The sequence below is a fragment of the Camelus ferus genome, chromosome 11, assembly GCF_009834535.1.
Source record: "Camelus ferus isolate YT-003-E chromosome 11, BCGSAC_Cfer_1.0, whole genome shotgun sequence".
NCBI lineage: Eukaryota > Metazoa > Chordata > Mammalia > Artiodactyla > Camelidae > Camelus > Camelus ferus.
Window position 1 is genome coordinate 73322142 of NC_045706.1, and position 17183 is coordinate 73339324.

General features: G+C 45.4%; 2 protein-coding genes across 8 annotated transcripts in view; both read right to left on the reverse strand.

Annotated features, from left to right (window-relative positions):
• Positions 1–327: 327 nt before the first annotated feature.
• On the reverse strand, positions 328–12667 carry RBM34 (RNA binding motif protein 34). Of its 4 annotated transcripts, XM_014558612.2 has the most exons (12): positions 12521–12667; positions 12239–12413; positions 11883–12019; positions 9368–9599; positions 8037–8096; positions 4677–4720; positions 3096–3179; positions 2885–2948; positions 1990–2029; positions 1650–1768; positions 1128–1241; positions 328–662 (listed from the first exon to the last, which is right to left on the reverse strand). In XM_014558612.2, exons 1-12 carry the CDS (start codon positions 12568–12570, stop codon positions 390–392), a joined length of 1392 nt encoding a protein of 463 aa, XP_014414098.2. In that variant the 5' UTR covers positions 12571–12667; the 3' UTR covers positions 328–389. The 4 variants fall into 4 exon arrangements, with proteins under 4 accessions (XP_014414098.2, XP_032347787.1, XP_032347788.1 ...); XM_032491896.1 differs by lacking the exon at positions 1128–1241; XM_032491897.1 differs by lacking the exon at positions 328–662 and having other exon boundaries at positions 1187–1299.
• A 2596-nt stretch (positions 12668–15263) lies between these two features.
• The window catches only part of ARID4B (AT-rich interaction domain 4B), a 127995-nt gene continuing 126075 nt past the window's right edge, over positions 15264–17183 (reverse strand). For all 4 annotated transcript variants that reach the window (XM_032491874.1, XM_032491876.1, XM_032491875.1 and 1 more), the window contains one exon: positions 15264–17025. In XM_032491874.1, the coding sequence (XP_032347765.1) occupies positions 16898–17025 (128 nt within the window). In that variant the 3' untranslated portion in view covers positions 15264–16897. The remainder of the gene's footprint in view (positions 17026–17183) is intronic.

The following is a 17183-nucleotide window of genomic DNA, read 5'->3' on the forward strand; positions in this document are numbered from 1 at the left end:
TAACTGAAGTGTTAAATTACATACTTCTGACATATATTAAAATGATACATAATCACTAAAATTCTGAATGTTCACCATAAATCTAATTTTTCACACAGGGACCAGGGATCGAGCCCAGGACCTCAAGCATGCTAAGCACATGCTCTACCCCTGAGCGTACCCCCTCCCTGTTCACCCCAAGTCTGAGCTCCTCTCAGACCGTCAGCGCATTGCATGGTGACTAACCTGCCTACACCTTCAGTGCCTCAGGTACTGTGACGGCGTGAGTAAATGGAAAAAGTGTCCATGCTTCACATGCACCATCCATTAAAAAGTCCTGAAACCCAATACGGGGACTCACGACACTTTTATTACCAGTAAGTGGAAAAAAACCCCAGAACTTCAGGTGGTTACTTCTGTTTTTTCTTAGTTTGTCCATGTTTCCTCTGTCCTTTCTTTTTCTTCTTAATGAGAACAGCCTTTTCTCCAATAAACAAACTTTTAGAATGTTGAACATTGTTTGAAGCAAAATTAAGTCCCTGCTCAGGTTTACTGACGTTCTTCGAAGTAGGATTTGAATTTTGTTTTAACTTTCCTTTATGAACGGAACGCATGACTCTGAGTTTCCTTCCCATCAGTTCAGAATTATTTAATTTCAGAGCAAGATGAACAGCATCTGTATTCTGAAGCAAAAAAAAATTATATACACCAGTTAAATTTTTTTCCACCAGAAACTTATCTGCAAAGAAACCAGTAAAACGGACTTTTACGGATCAGAACTTTCAGGCTTGCACGTAGATACCCCCCCCCCCCGCATTTCCACAGCCAAGGAGTCCAGTCCCAAGTGTCCTCAGAGCTCTGCCTGTGGTGTAATCCAGCCCCCGGGAAGCACTCCGGCTGCCTTGTCGAAGGATCAGGAAAGGCACAGTCCAGGAGGCTTCATTCTCTCAGCTCAGACTCAGGTCGAACTAACGAGATGCATCCTGTGCAGTCTCTCCCCCTCACAAGGCTCTCAAGCTCTTCCTGCAAAAGCCCCGCCGCAGGAGGCGCCCGAGAGCAGGAAACTAGTCCCTGAGCCATCGGACAAGACGCCCTGTAGGGGTCCAAGGCTCCCGTTCTTTTACTCCGATGCAGAGCCAGGTGCTAACCTGAATGTTCACAGGACTGCGGTTACAGGGCTTTACGGACGGACTTCCCGGCAGCAGGACAGGGAAGGCAGCGGGGAACTGCGCTGCAGGAATGACCGAAGCACCGGGCGCCACCTGGTAACAGGGGCCACGTGTCTTGACCTGGTTAGTAAGAACCCACTGGGGAGCCTTCCTGAAGAGGGAGTCCAGAAATGGAGGAAAAGGACATAACCACTCCAGTTTCACTATTACAGGGGAAAAGAGACTCGGGCACTCCTCTACCCGAGTGAACAACTCCTTCCCCATCTTACAGAAGGTGGGGGTTCAGAGATTCCATGCCTCTCCTATCCAGTCTGTGGAACATTACTGAATAGTATTAACGTGGACAAAGAACGCAAACGTTTTCTGGCCCCACGCAATCGCAGGAACAGTACTCTCTCACGGTGGTTATGAATCTGGTTTTCTTAAGCCGGAATCTCTGAGCGGGTGGGCCAGCCTCTCCCAGCACACGTCAAAGGGCAGTGACGACACGAGCCTCCGTACCTCGAAGAGCACGTAGCCAAACCCTCTGCCGGCTCCCGTGACCTGGTCTCTCACAACCCTCACCGCCACGACGCTGCCACAGTCCAGAAAGTGCTTCTCCACTGCGGATTCTTCAATTTCTAAAAACAAATTCAAACGAAGTGGGAGCAAAGATGTGGGACCGCCTTAGAAAAGCTGGGGATGTTCAGTCACAGCAGGTTAACCACAGCCTCACGACGCTGGTCAAACTACACTCCACGCGTTTTAAAGTTAATCTTAAGGCAAAACAGGAAGTTACGACTCAGCTGTTCCACGTTACCTCGGCGATGAACAGGCACTTCACCTGTTTAAACCAACTTACTGTACGGCAGATTCCCCACGAATACAGATCTCTTGTCCCTCTGAAACACAGAAGGGGTCGTCATCACTCACTGGGACGGAGAAGGGACGCAGCCCAGAGCCCACCCTTCCCTCTCCCCGCGTGGTGTGTGACGGGTCCCCCCCTCCTGACTACTGTCCCCCCGGCTGGAGTGAGGGGGACCTTGGGGTGGGGGAGGGATCCTGTTCACAGCTGCCACTGACAGGCAGCAGCGGCCAGAAAGGGGCGCTCTGCTGGGGCGGGGGCTGCTTCTGCGAAGGGCCAGCCCTGCGGGCCACGTGGGCTCCGCCCTCCAACAGCAACCGTAGCGCCGCCCCTCCCGACACCCCACCCACCAGTGACCGCACCAAGCTCTGCCCCAGACCAGTTAGGTTCCAGTCCCCACCATTCATCCTGCTCAGTACGTTTCTGCCTGGGTGACAACTCATCTTGCCAGACTCACACCCGTTCTCCTGGAAGCCCTCGGCCCCTTCCTGCAGCAGCCCCCTGAGTCGGGTGCCCTGTTCCGAGCTGACAAAGCGGCCTGTAAGTTTATGACCGCGGTTCTCATCAAACAGGGCGTGGTCAGCCCGCCTGCTCACCTCCACCCGCACCCGGGAGGGCCTCACACTGTCGGTGCGTGACTTCCCGCCAGGCGCGGGGGAGCCCTCACACTCCCTCCGGCCTGCCCCCCCCCCCCCGGGGTCGCCTGGAAGCGCACGCTGACCGAGGTCCCTGGGCCACTCAGGCACCCACGCTGTGACCACAGAGGGAAAGGCTGTCCCCGCCGCTTCCCCACGTGACCTGCGGGCCCCACGCCCTCCAAGCCCCAGCTCAGAACACGCTTCCCTCCACACGGCTCCGGTTAAGTTGCTCACACAACTCAAGCAGGACTTACAGATGAGCTCTCCGATGCAAGATCCACTCTAATCCGAAATCCATCTGCAATTTGGGCCCCATTTCTGTTACAAATATGAAGGGAAAATGGGTGTTAAAAATGGGCACCGAATTCCTGGGGTATTCGCTCTGAAGGGAAACCAAAGAACCAAACGGGTATCACAGACTCAGATACGCTAATTCCGTTCGAACATCAGAGAGAGAAACGTTACCTTTCCAGTGCTCTTGTAGCCGCGCTCTCATCCTTGAACACAACATAAGCATTAATGTTTTTCTGATCAGGGTGAACTTTACGTCTGCCCAAAAAAAAAAAAAAAAAAAAACACATAAATGTATTAATCTCAAAATCACTATAATACGTAACTATTGTTTATTTTCCACTGTCAGTCAACACTTGAGAAGAATTCCTGGGGCAAGTTTCGTCTCTTTTAATAAACATTTAGTAATAACTCAAAAAATAACACACAACGTGTACAGACACTGGCTGAAACATGCCGCCCACGCCTCTTACCAGCCATCGCTGGGGGGAGCAGGGACCGTCAGCCCAGCTGCAGCTCCGCATCTCACACACGCGGAGATGCGAGGGACCACCTCAGGTCTCCTTTTTACCGTCAAGTAAAAACCACACTCACACGGGCACACACACACACACACACGCAGAGCTTAGACCACTATGAACAGAGCAACGGCCCAGACTCCTCCTCCGCGGCCCTTCCGTCCGCCTGCTGCCTGTCCTCGCCTTCAGAGGCGACCGCCACCCCCGCTTTTACAGGAACCGCTTTCTGCATGTCTATGTGGTTTTATCGCGCAAGTCTATACTCCTAGACCTACTTTGGTCTTGTCCATTCTTCAACTTGAAAAGCCTTCTGAATCCTGTTTAATCTAGAGAATTTTCCCTTTATCTCTCTTTTTTTACTGAAGTACAGTCGATGTACAGTATGTTAGTTTCTGCAGGAGGACAGCACAGGGAGCCAGTTACGCACGTGTCTTCTTCTTCATACCCTTTCTCACTGCAGGTTATTCCAGATGTGGCTGCGGTTCCCTGTGCTGCACAGTAGGACGTTGCTGTTTATCTCTTTACACACAGTAGTTTTTATCTGCGAATCTCAAACTCCTAATCTACCCCTTCCCCACCCTCTTCCCCTTTGGTAACCATAGTTTGTTTCCTATGACTGCGTCTCTTTTTGATTGTAAGTTCATTGGTGTCCTTCTTTTTTAGATCCCACGTGTAAGTGACATCCTAATACTGCTCTTCCTGTTTTACCTCACTTGGTATTACCATCTCCAGGTCCATCCAGACGGCACTACTTCATTCGATTTCTCTCTCTGTCTGACTGTCTGACCATAGAATTTCTCTGGAAAAACCTGGCCAGCCAGCAGCAACCAGACAACATCTCTGATTTTAAGATGCATCTTTATTTTTAAAACATTAAAGGATGGGGAAATGTGCACCTTGGAACTGATGAAATATGGCACTTGATTTATAATAGAATATTTAGGTGCAAAACTTTCTGAATTCTCTTTAAACACTATGTCTGATTAAACGTCGCTGAAATTTCTCACGGCACATTTTCTAGTAAGTTATCTTGCAGTTCTTTCCATGACTCTACAATTTACATTTAGGCTTAAAGACACACATCCGACAAATGGATATGCTATTACAGACATAAGAAAATAATGCTGCATGATGTTTTACCCGAATATAAAAAGCTATACAGTTAAGAAATGATCTCAATTTTAACCAAAATGGAAGAGAGTTTAAGACTCCTCCCTTTCTCAAATTATAAACTTACGTTATTGCTGCCAACTTTTTGGACAAAGTGCCCTCTGCTGGAATCTTTTAAGAGAAAAAAAAATATTAAAGAAAATTCAATATTTGAAATGTTTCAAATCAGTTGTATTTTCATTAATTGAATTCTAAATCTCTAATTCTGATGTGATTAAAAACATTATAAGGAAATACTGAATCAGAAACAACTGTCCTAATGGTGTATGAACGGGACCTGGTGGCTGAGAACAAAAATTTCCAATGATTTAAAAAAAAAATTCCAATAATACCACCGTATTCAGATCATCAGGCAGCGGCCCTGCAGCCAGGTGGAAGGGACACACTGCGCCCTCAGACCGCGTCAGATGGCCTGAGCTCTGGCCATGAGGGGGCAACGATGGCGAGGACACACATGAAAAGGGTTAAGGAAAACTGTTTCATGAAACAAGCGTGGAAAGAAGCGACACTTCTAAATTAACATTTCATTGTCTTGCTATAGGATTTTAAATGTCTAACTAAATTCATAAATAATATAAGAAGACATTACTTCATCCATATCTTTTAAGTTTATATATGCCAGTTGGCAATAAATAAATAAATAAATAAAACCCCTCAGTGTCTGAACTGGACAAATACGGGAAGCTCCCCCTTCACGTTCAGGGTCACTTTATTCCCAGCCAGAGGCCGCACCTCAGGGTGAAGAGGGCAGGCAGGAGACTACGGAGAAGGGGGAAGCTCACGTCAACAGCTCTGACTGTCAGCAAAACGCAAGCATAGCCAGGCCCTGAGAAACAGAGGCGAGAAGGCAGAGTCTCCAAGTCCACGGTCCAGGCACGTCTATGGACACCAGGCTCATTTTGGCAGTTATTACTGATCTCCTTCGGAGAACTTACTTCTTTCTTAGTCATCTGATAGTTTATATAGTAAAACTAAGAAATCGTTAACTATTTCATCTCAGTCTGTCCTGCTCAAACTAACACAGAGTCAAACTCTCAAAAAACAGAAAAAAGCACAAGATGTGCGAAACACTCACACGAGTGATCAACATGTGAACGCCAGTCATCAAAACAGGCCTGTGGGGCACCTTCTAGGAGCCCTCAAGGATCTCTGTCCTGTTACTGGAGATACGAGTGAGTATAACATAAGGCACTAAAGTAAAGAATTTAGAGGAAAAAATGCCATTCAGTGGGATAAAGAATAAAAGGCCTGAATAAGTGACATTTTAACTGCCCAGTGAAAAATACATATTATCTTCACCGGCAAAATGGGACTTGGAAGGATTCCTAGACTACGTATCTTGGAATAGTCTAGGAATCCTTCTGAGTAGTTGGACTACTACTCAGCCACAAAAAAGGACATCTTGCCACCTGTGACTACACGTATGGACGTTGAGGGTACTGTGCTAAGTGAAATGAGTCAGACGGAGGCTGTATTATGTCACTTAAGAGTGGGATTTAAAACACAAAACAAAACTAAGAAAACAAAACTCACAGACACAGGGAACAGTGGGTATGGGGACAGCTGGTAACTAGATTGTGTGACCACTTTGCAGTGTGTGCAAAGATGGCACTGTTACACTGAATATTACCTAAAACTAACATGCCATGTACCAGTTTTACCTCCATAAGAAAACACAGCTGAACCGAGGGAAAGGACAAGGGAGAGAAAGCCCACACAGACGGCGGGCCAGGAGGGCCGCCCGGGCTGCAGGCCAGTCCTGTGTGGAGGACACAGGGCCTCAGGGCCACCTGTGCAGGCCATCAGGCTAAGAACTGAGGACACTGACTGTGGGAAGAACACAAAGCTTTCAGTCAATTCCATGCATATTTGAGGCACACAGTGTGCAGGAGTCGTGACCCCAGACGGAGCAAGGCACACAGGCATCTGTAATCACAGCCTCTGGTCCACTGGGGCAGAGGAACAATGTGACGGTGACAGCGCAGCATCCCCAGGACCAGAACAGAGCACTGGGTGGAGGGCACGTGGCAGGGCCCCTGCACCACCAGCGACCCCACAGCAGGAAGAGTCGGGGCAGTGCCCCACGGGGAAGGCAGGCCAGGCCAGGGCACGTGCACAACGTTCACGGGAAGGGGGAAGAGTTACGGGAAGTGGGGAGAGTTTCGGGCAGGAGTTCCAGGCAGACTCAGGACTAAGGCAGAGCTGGCTAATTCAGGGAGACAGGGAGCAGGGACCATAATGGGCCTCTGCGACCGTCCTGGCGAGAGGGAGTGAAAACATAGGCGGAGCCAGGGAAAAGAAAGGAGGGGCCTGTCGTGGGAAGGAATCGCAGCTGGGAACAGGCAGGATGACCCACAGCAGGTGGGGGGGCTAAGCCCAGAGGGGCCACTAAACATGGGAGGTCAGCAGGGGACAGACGGGGGTGAGCACAGACGTGCTGGAAAGGGGGTGCTGGCCAGACAGCCAGCTGGATGTGCCAGGCAAGGATCTGACCTGAGGAAACGAGACTCAAAAGGACAAACAAAATATATGTGACAACAGTGAGACAGAAACACGATGACAGAAATCACTGAGATGGCACTGAAGCCTCAAGAAATGTCTGCTTTTAGAGGAGTGGGCAGCTGTGCCCCCTGGGGACATTTGGCGACACCTGGAGATACTTCTGGTTGGTACAACTGGAACGGGGAGGCTCCCACCAGCACCTGGCGGGCAAAGGCCAGGGGCACCCCGAAGCAGCCCCCACCGCGCACAGGGCGCCTCCAACAACGAAGGGTCAGCCGGCACGAAGCGTCAACGGGACCGCGGCTGAGGAACCCCATGTCAGAGAGCCTCCCTGAGAGAGGGCGGCTCGAAACAAGGAAGAAACACTTCCTCTATTCCAGTGCATAGTCATTACAGGAGAGGCAGACGAGTGACGCTTATTCATGCTCCAGGGACGTGGCTGTAACTGTCCATAGACTGCTCCGTAGGTGAAATCGGGTACCTTTACTTCTACACAGGTTTAACATTAAATTGATTAAAAAATACTTCATCTTTCTATGTCAGAGTGTAAGTGCTGCTTTGCAGTCACACGAACCCCCCCAGATGAACGTGTGATTCCAGAGATGCTGCTCAGGAAGCATCAACGTTTCCACCTCGTCACCGGACACAGCGACAGGAGCCGCCCGCCCGCCCGCCCTCCCTCCAGAATACACTGCTGGCCTCCGCAAGGATTCGAAAGCTCGTGAGCTCATTAGGTTATTCAACAAAGTCCAAGAGGCAGCAACAGACACTAAGTGTGACCCTTCTTTTGGGGCAGATTTGAGCCTGCTGATGCCAAAGGTTTAAGTCAGGGGCTCCCTCATCTCACTAACACCAACACATTAACAAAGCTGGCTTAAGTGCAGTACGTTTTAAGAGTATGCAGTCTTAAGAAGGGGAAACATACCAGAGAGCGAAATCGTACAGATTCTATTTGTCCATACTCTTTAAAAAATGACTTCAGCTTCTAAAAATGAAAAGAAAAAAAAAGTATATACACTTTAGTCCACTTTCTGTTGGAAGACAAAGAAGTTTTACTGAAACTTATATAAAAAGACAACACAATTCAAGTTCATGTTAATATCCACAGGAACACAACATTCTGTCTTTCAATCTTTTATAATCTTTACTGCACGTAAACTAAGATTATATATTCCATAAATTTTGACATTGGCGTATTTTAACCACAAATGGGTTTTAAGGATGCTTATGTCACTATGAGAAATTCTCAACTTTCTGGGATTAAGACCATCAGATTGAAGGAAAATCTGAGAGTGAATTTTAAACATTATTCATATGCCTGGCTCAGGCTGTGAAGAGTGTATATGTTTCACAGCTTGGACAATCATTTCTGTAAGCAATTCTAATTCAAAAATAATTTATTAAATGTGTAAAGTACCACAAACATGCCTGCCCCTTGAGCCATTACAATCTAACAGGAAGACAAATAACCAAAACTGTGCCACAAAGTAAAGTGGGTTCTGTTCTACCAGATCATCACAAATCAAATGCTAGGAGGCAAAAGGGGAAAAGGGAAAAACCGGGAGCTAAGTTGGAATTTAAATTGTTCTTCAAAGTGGGGAGGGTGCAGCTCAGTGGTAGAGGGTGTGCTCAGCATGCACCAGGTCCTGGGTTCAGTCCCCAGTCCCTCCAATCAACCAATCAACCTAATTTACACACCCCTCCCCCAAATAAATAAATTGTTCTTCAAAAGATGAGCTGGATTTTGACCCAAGGGACTACCAACAGGGTGACTGTCACATGAACACAAAGAAAGTCAAGGGCATGTTTTGGTTTCATGAACCCCACATAATGGAAGAAACCTGGGGCGTATTCATTCACCTACACAACAAATATTCATCAGGTCTCCCCTCCACACTGGCATGGTTTCAAGTGCTAGGGATGGAGCGGTCAACAGAGGGGGTAACTGCCCCGCACACACGGAGCTTCCGTCCTAAAGGCATAAATATATAACAGAAGATAAGGCTGGAAGGAAAGACCAGGTGGGAGGCCACCGCAATAGTTCAAGTGAGACCTGCAAAGCCTGAGGGAGGGCAGGGACTTCGGACGTGGAAAGGCGGGCCCTGGGGTCAACCTGCAGAATGATTCATGTCATCACAAATGAAGTTACGCATTAAAGATTACTGACTGTGTGCTTATTCAATAAAGTCACAGTGAAACAAAACGATGAATTGTTAATTTCTCTGAGTGTGTACAGCACACAGACCACACACTCACCTTCTTGTTACAGGTGACAGGCAAATTCCCCACAAACACAGTTCTCTCATTCTTTAATCTCTCTTCTTCTTGGTTGCTTTGAATTTTCTTTCTCTGATTCACAACTGTCTCATCTACATCATCAAGTTCTTTTTTACCTGCTACTTTAACACCAGGCTGAGATTTCTTCCTTTTCTGCCCTTGTTTCTGGTGAATTTCTTCTTCCAAATCAGCACATTCTAAAGCATTTTCTCTTTTTAAGTCAAAAAAATAAAGAGAGTCATAGAAATCAGGTCTAGTATTTGACACAGCAGGGCGATTAGAAATATTTCCCCCCACTTCTGGCTTTCCTAAATATAAACTTACCAGTCACAGATACATCTACATTTAAACATTATTATCAGAAAGTGACCAGCGCGGGGGTGGTACAGCTCTGTGGCAGAGGCGTGCCTTACCATGCACGAGGTCCTGGGTTCAATCCCCAGTACCTCCGTTTAAAAAAGAAAGAAAGAAAAAGTGACTGGTATCTTTAGGAAACTCAAGAATTAGAGGAAGTTTAGGTCAATTTCTGAAGGTATGTTAAAACTGCCAGGTAACAGGAGAGCAACAAAAGGTCACTTAAACAAAATTAGTTCATTTAGAGCTCTCAGGGGTTTAGTTTCCACTAAATTTCCCTCTTGCTCTAGACTTCGGGCATTACTGCAGCGCTCCCTTGGGTCTGTGAAGGTTAACATGCCGGCAGAACAGTATCTCTGTAAGAGCCGTCTGGGCAACGGGAGAAGCCAGCTTTCCTCCTTACAGTGGCTCTGCAATAGTTAAAGGACTGCCTGTCAAAAGTAAACTCCGAAATGCCAAACACTGTAAAGGACTGGTGCACAGGTCCAAAAAGAGCACTGGACCAGGATGCTAAGGAGAGAGCGGGGAGAACGGGCAGGAGGAGTCATAAAAATGGTTTATTCATTCAACAGGTATTTTACTGGGATTCTGTGCAGTTCTAGCCTCTGGGGTACACAGCTAAAGACACGATTAAAGGCCTTTCAGTAGGCTAGTCTCTGAAGAGCCAGGCAAAATTCACAACGAAATGGTCACACTTAGAACAGGTGGTGTAGAAACACAGAAGAAACAAGGAAGGGTCTGGGGGGAGAGACAGTGTACAGCACAGAGATCCCAGCAAAGGCCGACCACGAGCACCACCGCCAGACCATGGGCTCCACCGGACAGAGGGTCTGCGGCTCGTCTTGTGCCCGCTGTGGTGTATACAGTACTAGCAGGGGTGACAGGAAGCAGGACACCGTTGTAAGACAGGAGCTAAGTCAAGAGGGATGGTGCCTGTAACGCAGAAGGGCTTATATTTTATCCCACAGAAGATGGGGAGCCCTGGAAGACTTCAGACAGTGCCCAGAAGAGATCACCTGGGCAGCAGAGCAGAAGATAATTACGAAAGGGACAAGGCAGGATAAGGGAGACCGATAAAGAGACAAGGTGAACCGCAGGGATCTCAGAAGACAACAGACCAGCCAGAGCAAGGGAGCTGGTGGAAAGGGAAGTGGCTGAAGAGATAATTAAAAGATAGCATCATCGGAGCCTGACAACTGATTAGCTATGTAGGGAAAAGACAGAGCGTTAGACTGCTCCCAAGTCACGGGCAGCTGGAGACTGACGGCACCCCTCAGCAGAGGAAGACGTGTGATGAGGACAGTGAGCCCCGCTGGGAGCATTCGGAAGCTGAGGTGGACGTGGACAGACAGGTGCAGGTGCACAGATATATACACACATCGGATGGCATAATCCCCGAGGAGGCAGGAAAAGAGGTTTGTATTACAGATAAATAGCACAGATGACTGAAGTCATCTTCGACAAGGAGGAAGACACCCTTCTCTGAAAGGGGAAGAAGTTAAGGATGTGCACAGCTATTTGGATCTCAATTCAAATATACTGTTTAAGAAAAAACTGTTAAGCTAATGGTGGAAATCTGGTATCTGCATCAGTTTAAAAAAACCACACTCATCTTTTACATACATGCTGAAATATTTATAGGTGAAACATAAGTCTTAGGTCTGCTTCCAAATAATGAGGGAGATATGAACGGGGTAAAGATGAAACAAGACTGGACGAGTACTGAAAAAGAATATATGGGATAGGGCATGTGTTTAGCATCTGTGGGGTCATGGGTTCAATCCCCAGTACCGCCATTAAAATAAATAAGTAAATAAACAAACAAGCAAACAGAATATATACACACATATATACATATGTATAGATGTATAACTGAATCACTATGCTGTACACTAGAAACTAACACAACATTGTAAATCAACTATACTTCAAAAAAAGAAATTAAAAAAAGTTTGGCCAAGTATTAAAACCTGTTGCTGCTGGGTACGAAGGTTTCCTTACCCTTTTCAACTTTTCCACAATGAAAGTGTTTAAACTACGAAGTGAGGCAAAAATTAAAATGAATATTGCAGTTGTAAGAATCTCACATTTCTTTACCATCTAATTTCTTTAACATTAATTAAGAGAGAATTTTACCAACCTGTCTGCCAACTTTTTGTCTGCATCAGAAAATTTCTTCTTCACCTTCATTTTTTTTGCAGGTTCTTGCAAAAGTGGTCTTTGAATTTGGGATGGACTTTCTTCCTCCTCATCCCGTTTCCTTTTTTTGGCGGTTTCCTTTTAAAAGTTTTAGGTTACGTTTGAGACCTCATCCTTTTTACTAACTTAGTGTCCGCTCTAAGTTAGCACACTGTCCCTCTCACTGGCAGGCCCAGCAATGAAAGGTTACTTAAAAGTAATTCCACCTGCCCCACTTTAGAAAGCTGGCCCCGCCAGATGATGGCCGGCTGTCAAGCTGCTCTAATGGGCCGTTCGGAGTAGAACCCGGCGACTTACTTTGGGCGCAGGCACGTACACGGGTTGAAGCTCGGGCTCCCAGGAGCCGAAGAGGGCAGCCAGCCGGCCCGCGCTGCCCCCGGAGGGCCGCTCGCCGCGGGACAGGCTGTCGGCGACTTGTCCAACCAGATAGCCTCCTGCCGGCTTCCCACCGACGCAGCCGTCAGCGTCCTCTCTAGACACGAACCCAGACACTCAGCGACGCCACGCCACGCCCCCGCCGCGTCCCCGTGCTCTCAGACGCCCTCCCCTGCCCGGGCAGACGAGCCACGCGCCCCTCACCTGTCCCGGGCACGCTGCGACTTCCTCCTGTTCTTCCCTTCCAGCGCCATGCTCGGCCAAGGCTTCCGCACCTCCGCCCCAAGGGAGCCCGCACTTCCGGGTTCCGGCCACTCCGCGCTCGGAGCCACGCCCCTTCCGCCCAGGAGTCTCTGCGGCCGTGCTGGGGGCGGAGACAGAGACATTGACATTCGGCAGGCTGGGGGCGGAAACTGCGGGCGGAGGAGGTGGAGACAACGGGGGGAGGGGGCAGAGGCAATGGGCGGAGACAATGGGCGGAGCCTGGTTTCTGGACCGATTTTGAACCTTGCTCAGTAGGAGAAAAAACTTAGTCTGGGGAGGGAAGGAAGTCTTCCTTCCGAGAGGGGCTGAGGCCCGAAGCATGAATCAGAGTCAGCCGAAGTGAAATAAGTCAAACAGAAAAAGACACGTACCTTATGATTTCTCTTATATGTGGAATCTAAACAAACAAAAAAATAAGCTCATAGATACAGAGAACAGATTGGTAGTTGCCATACGGGGTGGGGGTTGGAAAAAATGGATTGAAAGGAATATAAAGGTAAGGAAAAAATTTGGATGAATAAAACAATATTCAACTGCTTGGCCCTGGTTTTAATTTCTTAGTTCCTTATTTTGGCTTCCCGTAACTGTGACCTTCAGGTATCTCAACAAGATGAGAAAAATCCACCTGTCCACACTTGTAACTCAAGCATCTCTAACTATCCAGTACAGTCCAGTGAAGATATTCTGGTTCATTTTTCTTTCAGACTTTATCCCAGTGAACTCCACTGCTTCCCCAGTGTCCCTAACATGTCCCTTGCCCAAGAATCACTTCCTCTCTGAAGCATTTCAGCAGCCTTGAATCTGGCCTTCCGTACTCTTCCCTCCTCTCCAGCCCACACATTCCATTTCTGGATGAATCTCACTTAAGTGTTAATTTAAGGTTCGCATCGCATTAGTCATCACATTTCTTGCAGGCTCACACACTGCCCCTTACCTGCATTCCATCACCACGCAAGTTAGCACTTCCTTTTTCTGATGTCGTATGTATTACTTCCACAACTGAACCATGAAACTATTCCTCCAGAAGATTACATCTTATACATAACAAACCCATCACATGATGTTAGGTAAAAACCCCTGAACAGCAGGTTAAAATTAGGAGAAAGATAGAGAAATGGACTCACAAAGAATCAAAGGCAGCACACAATTCTAGAGGAAAATAACTGGGTGAGTATGAAAGAGACTGGGGTTGGAGACAGTTAAAAATGATCCCCACTGCTGTTAACCATCTTTTAACTACTGAGAGAGCACTAGCTCCCTTGAACAGTTTCTTCAACTTACAAAGGCTCTTTTCATTAAAAAATACAAATACATTTTGTAAAAAATGTTAGGGGTTTCACGGACTCCGCTCCACCTTCCCCAGTCTCCACAGGTTATTAAAATTAACAAGTCCTCACCCTCAGGTTATTTCAGTAGGGAAGAAAAGGCTTGAAGAACACTGTAAAAAAAAAAAATACCATCTTAATTTTATTACAGCTTGTAAATTAGTTTGATAAAATGCAGTTTAGGCGACCAGGAAAGTCTTAAGTCAAATTCTAGTAATGTCATGAAAATTTCAAACTCTCGGGAGAAGCTGGGAAGGGAGAAATAGGCAAGAGGGCAGAAAAGCCCAAGGGTATTATAAACCTTACCCCCAACAAAGTTTGTAATTATCCTCCTTTATGTCACTGCTTCTGTTAACATACCACGAGGGTAATATTTGGAGTTCCTTGAAAAACAGGGTTTCACGATCAGGTAAGACTGAAAACAGTAGTGTAAAGGAAGTTGGTGTTTCTTCACAGACTTTTTAAGCTTTTAATTTGCTAACGCTGGAAGCTCTAAGAAGGGAATGTGCTATACAGAGTACTTCCCAAATACATCTGGTAATACATTCCTAGAGCATTTCCAGGGGCCAGTATTCTGGGACATTTTGACAAGCACTGTTTTATAGACTTTAAAACTCATCCCTTAAATGTTAAATGAATTTCTGTGAAAATAAATAAAGGGTCATTGCAAAGGTGTGTTAAAAATATACACTTGAGCTTTTTAGGCCTTAAAAAAGTTTCTTTCCTTTTTTTCCCAAAGAAAGGATTTTCTCTTGGTGGAAAGTTCATTAAATGGGGCAAAAAAAAAAAAAACCTAATTACTGATTTTAAAGGTTTGGAGTAAAGCAGTGGTTCTCAACCCAGATGCATATTAAAATCACTGGCCACCTTAAAAAAAGCTTAACATCCAGGTACCATCCCAGACCAATTAAACAGGACTTTTTGAGGATGGGGCCTGAGTACTGACTATTGTTTCAACAACGCCCAGATGATTCCGAAGGGGTCTAAAGTGCACTGAACGTGTATGAGACCCACAAAGGTCCAATTACAATAAAGACCAAAAAAAAAAAAAAAAAAAAGCTGCTAGTAATGGTTTCAAGCATTAAAGAAAAAAATTTTTTCTGATTTTTTTTCTTTAGACAAACCTCCAAGTCGTAAGTATTCACGTTCAGACTCGAGCTAAATAGCGTACGCAAAGATACAAGGTGCCCAGCAAACCCTGTACAGCAACCTGGTTAACGGACTTGGCATTTCTGTGGGCAGAATATCCACTTTTCTGTATGTCAGTTGACCCTTTCCGGTAACACATGCTGGAGATACACATTTCAGTCATCACATACAGAAATGAATGAAAGTTACTTAATCTTTCAGAAACAAAATCAAGGATTCACAAACTATGGCATTTTTATTTCAGAGCCTTTGCTTACATTTGTACAATATATTACACAATTCTTCACTGTTTGCAGCTCCTAATATATACTTTATAGCTTTTATTCTATAAGCTTTTCTTCAATGTTTTGCTGTCAACAAATCTTTACAGTCCTGTACAAATTTGAGTAACTTGAAACCATTTTCAACAAAATTAGTTACTGTAAGCACACACTACAAGACTGAAAATGCTTTTCTTAGAAAAGTTGAATGTAAAGGATTCTGACACGTTAGCATCTACAACAAAACGCTTTGAAATTCTCACGTCATATTGCCAGAAAACAAATGAAACATGCCAGCCCCATCCAAAAAAAGCACACGGAACTACAAGTAAAACAGTAAAACAGTCTGTACAGTAAAGGACTGTGTATTAACAGTGCCAGGTATTAAATAGCCTGAATGAACACATCCGCAATATACAAATGTCTTACAAAGGTGTAGAATTAAATACAAGTGCCAAACAGAACAGAGACCGGAGTCATACAACATAAAGTCAGTACAAGTGAAAACAACTTTGCGCTCATTTTGGATTTTATACAAGGCATTTAATTTTATAGGCCTACCACCCCAATTAGCTATTTATACTTAAAATAAAAACCATCCTTTTGAGACAGTTCATATCAACAGCCTTGAACCATACTAATAAAAGTTTACTTGTTCCTGAAGTCCTCTTGTTGTAGCTCATAATAAAATAAGCAATACAAATGAATTATCTGTATTTAAGGAAAAAGAAACATTTACAAGAAAACACAAAAATATAACTGTTATAATTCATTATGAATAAATATACACTTTGAACTGGCTAGGTACAATCTTTATACATTGTTTAAGATTTAATACAGTTTATTAGCCATTTTCTTTTTTCACACAATGTATTATATCAAAATTAAAAAAAAATACTGATTTATAGAAAAATGGCAAAGTACAGTAGTTCCATTCCAATTTGAAGGGGCATGAAAAGCCACTGTAAGACCTTTTAGCCTAATTCAAACCTGTAAACATGTTCAGTCTTTTTAAAAGAGAATCTTTAGTATTTGGTTATCAGGATCGATGTCTAATATCCTGTTAACTGCAGGTTTCGAATTTATAACATGTGCTTGACTTATACAATTAAAGCCACCCTAAGGCGACTTGCTTTAAAAAACAATTAGCTTGTACAAATGAAAATAGGTTCATATTTTTTCATAAATAAATGGAAAAATATCAAATGTTCCAGCTTTAACAAAATACAAGGGAATACATATACAGTAAGTTATCTTACCATGTTCTGGCCACCCGATGACTACGCTTACTGCATTGTCTCTGCAGGCAGTGAAAAGCCTCCGTTCGCCACAGTGGAAGGCCTTCAAGTTACCAGACACACAATTCCCAGACAAGGTGGAAACAATTATTGCTTGAGGAAAAGCAGTTCATTGTACTTTTTCTTCATAAAAAAAGTGCACTTAAGTGCCAAGTCAGCTTGTCAAGAAACAACTTTTAAATATAAAATAGTGCTTGTCTGATTTTTTTTGTGCCACTGTGCAGTATAAAAAAGACGTGGCCCTCAACAGCCATTAAGTGCAAAGTGCTTTAGCAAGTCCCGCTGTCACCTGCACTCGACTGACATTCCGTTCTGCGATGCATTGGACATGGACGGCTCAGCTAACGTTAGCATGACAGCAGCTGTGATGGAGCTGGACGAGGGGGAAGAAGATGACGAGGACGTGGCAGCACCTAAGGGAAGGGAAACCGACAGCTTAATGCAATGGAGACACGACAACAGAAACAAGCAAACACTGGTTTTCCGAGTTCAAATTCTGCTGTGTTCCCCAGGATCATTAAGGGACAAGAGCAGTCAAAGCTTACATAGATCTAACAAAACCTGGTGCATC

Coding starts and splice junctions, on each gene's coding strand:
- RBM34 (XM_014558612.2), bottom strand. CDS start 12,570: ATGGCGCTGGAAGGGAAGAACAGGAGGAAGTCGCAGCGTGCCCGGGAC. Junction 9,600..11,882: donor GACAAAAAGTTGGCAGACAG/GTTGGTAAAATT, acceptor TGACTTAAAAAG/AGAAAATGCTTTAGAATGTG. Junction 4,721..8,036: donor CTGTACGATTTCGCTCTCTG/GTATGTTTCCCC, acceptor TTCTCTTAAAAG/ATTCCAGCAGAGGGCACTTT.